Source organism: Orycteropus afer, unplaced genomic scaffold, assembly GCF_000298275.1.
Source record: "Orycteropus afer afer isolate SDZICR_OR568_19922 unplaced genomic scaffold, OryAfe1.0 scaffold00303, whole genome shotgun sequence".
NCBI classification, from domain to species: domain Eukaryota; kingdom Metazoa; phylum Chordata; class Mammalia; order Tubulidentata; family Orycteropodidae; genus Orycteropus; species Orycteropus afer.
The window spans coordinates 3,417,819-3,424,684 of NW_006921890.1; the positions used below are offsets into that span (position 1 = coordinate 3,417,819).

At 54.3% G+C, this 6,866-nt stretch overlaps 1 protein-coding gene across 1 annotated transcript in view; it reads right to left on the bottom strand.

Moving 5' to 3' along the window:
- Positions 1 to 275: 275 nt before the first annotated feature.
- LPCAT1 (lysophosphatidylcholine acyltransferase 1) overlaps positions 276 to 6,866 on the bottom strand; it is a 72,712-nt gene continuing 66,121 nt past the window's right edge. Inside the window, exons 11-12 of the mRNA XM_007951623.1 lie at positions 4,934 to 5,075; positions 276 to 460 (exon numbers count right to left, since the gene is read on the bottom strand). Coding sequence (XP_007949814.1) covers positions 276 to 460; positions 4,934 to 5,075 — 327 coding nt within the window. The remainder of the gene's footprint in view (positions 461 to 4,933; positions 5,076 to 6,866) is intronic.

Genomic DNA, 6,866 nt, shown 5'->3' on the forward strand with positions numbered 1-6,866 from the left:
GCAGGAGCACCTGGATGTGTGCCGTGAGCAACGCCCTCACACAGGCATCCCGTGGGCATCAACACGTGTGTGGCTCTCCCGTCAGACACAAACAGCCCACAGGACTGTGCCCTCACCCTGACTCTCCACAAAGCAACAAGAACACAAACCCTGGGTCGTCTGCTACCTGGGTTTGGAGACAATAAACGCATGAGGAGAGTGAACGCCAGGGCCGCAGCCCCACGGAGGGCACGGCGGCAGAGCCGGGAGGTCTCATCTTGCCTGGACCGCCCGCCCTAGTCCAGTTTCCTGTGGGGGGGCTTCCCCCCTGGGTCAGTGCTCTCGGGGCTGAAGTCAGTACAGAGGCCGTTCGGGGTTGGCACCGACGGAGTCTGTGTGCAGCTCTCAAATCGAGTCTGATCAGGGTACAGAAACTCTTCTGCAAAGTCGGGGTGCATGTCTGTGAACCTGGTGAAGTCGGCTGGAAAAGATAAGACACTGTGGTTATGGGGAGCGGGGAGGTGTGGATGTCCACCATCTGGGGGCGCTCTCACCGAGCCCAAGTGGGTGCTCCCTTCCCCCCCACTCCCACACCCCCTCAGGGAGGGGTACAGTGATGAAGAGACACTTCTGGAGGTGACGAGAACACCCACCTCAGGTTTTCTCTGTGGAAACAAAGGGACAGATTACTTGTCCTTTCACTCTTCCACTTTGGGGAAAATCTAAAGAAAGTTTATGATTTTTGATTCACTAGACCTACTCTGGTCACTTAGCACATGCAATCCGACCTGTCACCCGCCGTCAAGTTGATTCTGACTTGCAACGATCCTGCAGGACAGAGTAGAAGAGCCCCATAGCATTTCCAAGGATGAAATCTTTACAGAAGAGCCTAGGTGGCACAGTGCTTAAGCACCCTGCTGCTAACTGAAAGGTTGGCAGTTCGAACCCACCAGCTGCTCCGCAGGAGGAGGATGTGGCATCTGCTTCTCTTGGCATCACCAGGGCCCCCAGTACATGCAACGGACTGCTAACTGTAGGAGGCGGTCCAGAGAAAATGTGCAGGGCCATAATCCGATGCTCTGGGAGGAAGGACTGTTGGACACTGTGATGGGTAAAGTTATGTGTCAACAGGGCTGGGCCATGATTCCCTGGGGTTTGACAGGTATTATGTGATCATCCTCTAACCCGTGAGCTGATGTGAGCAGCCAATCAGTTGAAAGGAATTTCCTTGGGGGTGTGGCCTGCATCTTCATCCCCTACTATCAGCGTGAATCAGAAGCCACCAGCCGAAGCCTCCCCATGGATTTGGCACTTGCCAGCCTCCACAACTGCATGAGGTGTTTGCTTGAGATGAATCTCTCTCTACACATTCATATATACATGCTTCACTGATTTTGCTTCTCCAGAGAACCCAGCCTAAGACAATCACACACATTTTACCAAGGAAGAAACGAGGCACGGCAGAGGCTGACCGCCTGAGCTTCTCTGTTTGTGCCAGTGCCTTTCCCCAGTCACCACGCGCCATGTCTGAGTGGGTCCGCGCATGGGCAGCGTGGAGTTTTGCTGAACACAAGGGGCTGGATTTAGCAGATGACAGACTTCAAGTGGCTCTGGAAACACTGAAAGCCAGTGACACCTTGTGGGAAAGTCTGGAACAGTCCTTACCAGAAACAGACTGCAACTGGCTAGCATTCGTGAAAAATATCGTCAGCAACAACACAAACCAACCATACCAGGGGGCGTTACCCCCTACTGGTGATGACAAAAACAAGTGCACAAACACACACTCAGATAAGCACATACACCATACATACACACACACACACTCCACATACCACACACCCCACACCCCACAGATATACGCACCAGACACACATCACCCATACATATAACACAGGCTATACAGACACACAGTACTATACAGACACAACTCCCCCACAACACACCACACCACATACATACATATTCACACCACACATAACGAGACACTCCCCAACAGATACATGCACCACAGGCACACACACATATCACACATCCACATACCAGACAGACATACACTCCACACAGACATCCCCACCACACACACATCACACATACACACACCACACACACACATAATATACCACATATAACACACCCTCTAGAGAGATACACACATTACACACACATATCAGATACAAAGACTACATAGTTACATACACCACACGTAACACTCCTTCGATACGCACATCGCACATACACACAGCAGACTAACACACACCACACATGTAACAGCATGCTACACAAATCACCTCACAACACACACCACCACATAGATATACATATACTACAAACAACCAAATACATGCCCCCACACACATACCCACACCAGACACACATACCCTCCACAAAGAAATCCCACATGCCACACACACATCACATATACACATACCACACACACACACAGCATCATATACCACACATAACATACTCCCTACAGAGATACACACACCACACACACATTGAACGTAAATATACCAGAGACACACAGACTACACAGACTACACAGACACAAGTACACACATCACACATAACACCCCCCAACACATAACACATCATGCAGAATGACATACATACACACACCAAACACAACCACAGACACATCTCCTCCAGACACACATCACGGACACACACATCACACACATACCAGACACAGACACCATAAAGACACCTCCCCCACATACCCCATACACACCACACATACCAGACACAATCACACACACCAATCACACACACACCACATAATACACATGCCACACATAGCCCCCTAGAGATATGCATGCTACACCCACAATCACAAATCCATACATACAGACTACAGACACATACTAAAGACACACATATGCACATATACACACAACACATCTATAGCATACCACAGGCACACCCCAAACAAACATACATATACACTCCCCTACATAGACACACACACCACAAACAGCAGATACAGACTACACACACATACCACACATGTGCAACACACCAGACACACCCCACACAGGCACACACAACATACCACATACATACATATGCACACCACACACAACCAGAGACAGACACATCCTCATAGACGCACATACCAGAGATATACACATCTCACATATCAAAGACACAGACATACCTGGCCGCCTGAGCTTCTGTTTGTGCCTGTCCCCAGTCGTCACACCACACAGACACATAACATCATACACAGACACCCCCCACACAGACACATACTAAACACACATACCAGACACTCCCCAAACTACATATGCTGACATACACAAGTATCAGACTCACAGAAGCAGACACACACATAGAAAGGCACAAACACATATCATGGAATACACACCATACATGTACAGCACACTATACAGATACACCCCCTACACATACACACACACACCCCACACAGAAATACACACCCACACAACACACAGACATACACACATCCTCAGATAACATACCGCAGACACACACACATCACACATACATCTACCTGACACACACACATATACATACACCCCACAGACCCACTCCCTGCGACACAGATGCACACATACACACTATACACACCCACACAACATACAATGTACCAGAGATACATGCACACAAGCACACACCACAGACACACATACAACACACATGAACACACACAAACATACATATTCTGTGTCTGACAACTGGATACAATTTTTAGAACGTATCTCAATGATATGAACAGTCCATTCCAGAGACGTCTGTGGTCAGAAAGTGTCCACGTTGACTTATATCCCAGTGATGACACACAGGAATTCCGAGACGGGTGTGGTGGCAGCGGTGTTGCCTGGCGTTTCTGCAGAGCGCTCCGGCCCTCACTCCTGGGTGCCCACACCTGCGCACCTGGCTTGGGTGCCCTCCCGAGAGAAGTTTTCCTGAGAATCTGCCCTCTTGGGATGGCCACGGAACTCTGCCCCTGGGTCACTGGAGCCCCTGCCATCTCCGTCCTCTCTCAGGGGGCACTTGGGACTTTCATGGGTGTTTTGGACCTTATTTAAGATGGTCCTTCAAGGTCAAGCCACTGCATCCGTGGTGAGAGGATGGGGAAGTGGGTGAAGCCTGCATGGATTCAGGGGACGGGCAAGAAACAGGTGGGGTCAAAAGCCCGCGCGTCACTCCACACCTTGCACTGACACCCTGCCACACACCAATAGGAGGGAGTGACCACATTGGATGGCTTTGCTCACTGTCCACATGACTTAAAAACGGCGTGTTTGCTGTTGTCAGCCGGCCTGCTCAGGGTGCTGCCTCAGCAACCAACTGCTTATGCTCCAGGAATGCAGTCACTGTTGTAGGGGCTGCAGGACACACCCCAGCGGGTGAGCGCATGAGAGGCTGCGGCCATGCGTCTGCATGGCCCTGCGGCGCCCTCTCTCTGGGGATGACTGTGGTGAGATGCAGCCGTCCGGTGCAGCCCGAGGCACAGCTGCCGGTGACAGTACTGGACCCGCACAGGGCAAAGGGACGCCACGGTGGATCGCAGACCTGGCCCTCCTGCACCCTGCGCCCTGGCTGCACACCCTGCAAACTGCTGCTGGCCCTTGTGGATCCCCTGTCTGCGGCCCTGACAGAGCATCTGGAACGGGCTCGAGCTTTGCTGCCCACAGTGCTGGTGTCTGGAACGGGCTGGGAGCTTCAGAACAAGCTTGGCATTAGGTTTCATTAGCTGCCTGAAGAGAAGAGATCTGGAAGCTCCCTACTCACCCCTGCTGGCTTCCACAGGGAAGCTTCCTTCAAGGAAAGCCATCTCCATACTGCCAAGAAACCGGGCCTCCTGGAGAAGGATGTAGGGGCCTGGGCTCCACTGCCCAGACTGCCTGATGGGACAGGCATTGACTTTCCGCCCCTCCCTGCCCTGGGGACCCTCGGGGCATGACCCCACTTTGCAGCCACTCACCAAAGGAGATTCTTCCCTTCCTGTCTTCATCAATGGCTCTGAAGAGGTCCATCACAGGGAGCTCAGCCACCCCCAGGGCCGTCTTGAGGATGCAGGAGAGGTCCGCCTCGCTTATGCAGCTGTCCTCGTGTGACGCATACATCTGCAAAGCAAAGGCCGTGTCAACCCCAGCCAGCCCGCCTCGCCTGCCAGGCCCAGCTCTGGCTCGCCAGCAGCCCAGCCCCACCCCCTCAGATCACCAGGACACCACTTATCAGTGCACCCTGAGGGCCTTGGAGCGCCCCAGACAAACACGCCCCGGAATCCACAAGACACAGCACCCAGGGATGCGGTCACAGCTGAGCTGTGCCTACCGGTCACAGTGCACTCTCCCGCCCCGGCACGCTCCCACCACCCACAGACACGCAGCGCGTACTTCTGGACCCACAATGTTAGACTCTGCTGAGCCCTCGTCACTCAGGAAGGAATCAGTAAATACACAGGGGCCAGTACCACGTGCCATGACATCAACTGACTCCTGGGGACCCCTCCACGTATCAGAGCTGTGCCCCGCACAGGTTTCCATGCTAATTTTTCGGAAGCAGATCTCCCGCGGTGCCTCTGGGTGGATGCGCACCTACACCCTCTGGGTTAGCAGTCGAGTGTGGTCACTGCTTGTACCACCCAGGCACTCATGATGAGGTTACTGTTGTTAGGTGCCCTGGAGTCAATTCCAATGCACGGCGACCCCATCTGTTATTGTCCAACGGCCCTGTGGGGTTTTCGGGCGTAATCTTGGCAGAAGCAGCCCGCCAGGCCTTCTCCCGGAGCTGCTGGCAACTGCTGTGTCCCTGGGCTCTCACAAGGAGAGGAGACAGTGACTATCTGGCTCACAAACAAGTGACCTTTATTTACAAACGATGGGTGGGCCCAAAGGAAAGCCTGCATGGACCAGAATTCCCGGTGGGCATTCCACCCTCAGGAATACAGCATTAATAGCTTGAACCAATGGTTAGAAATAGAGAGACAGGTGGGTGATAGTAGAGTACAGCTGAGGATGCCAAGATGGGGTGGGGACCCAGGGAGGAGTGCGTGATACCAAGGTGCCGTGGGGCTCCAGGTGTTGGGGTCAGGGTGGTGGTGATGGGGAGGGACCCCACACCCATCGCTAACCCTCCTCCTCCTGCCGGGCCGGAGATGCCTCAGCTCTGGCCAGGAAGTCTTGTCTGCTCTGCCCAGGCCAGATGCTGTGGAGAGGACACCATCACCGGGGACCAGGGGCTCAGAACACCTGTGCTCCAGCCACTGTTCAGCCAAGGCTGCAGGTCCTCCCCCAGCTGCCCACCTTCACCTCTGCACCCCACCGACCCCTGCTGGCTCTGCAGCCCCCTCCCCCCAAACTCAGACACTCAGAGGCCTGCCCTCTGTCAACCTCTTGGGAAGTGTGCGTGAACTGCGTGTGTGAGGGAGACCAGAGCAGACCCTGGGTCCTAGAGCTGGTGTCCCTCCCACCACGTCCTGGGATGTGGATCCTGTGCCCACCCGTCCAGGCTGGGCTGTGCAGTTAATGCCCTCTCTCCTTCCTGCCCCTCTTCTCGGTGTCCTCCTCGGTGTCCTCCTCTCAGGACACGAGCTGCCAGGTACCTCCTCCCTTCCGAAGGCCCGGCGGAGCTTCACCCCACCCCCTCCCTTCACCCAGCCCCTTCACTCTGCTCCTCCCTTCACTCCCCCTCCACCTCCACCTCCCCTTCCATCTCCAACCAGAGTGGCTCAGCGGTCGCTCCCGGCTGTGGCCGTACTGGCTCTGCCTGTGGCCCTTCTGTTCTCAGCCCTGCCTGCGCCCCAGCACACCAGTGTGGTGCCTCCTACCCCACACTCAGCCACCTCCCCCCATTCAGAGGGGGGCACCTGGAGCAGGCCGTCTGTCTGTCTCTTCAGCGCCGGTCTGGTGCTT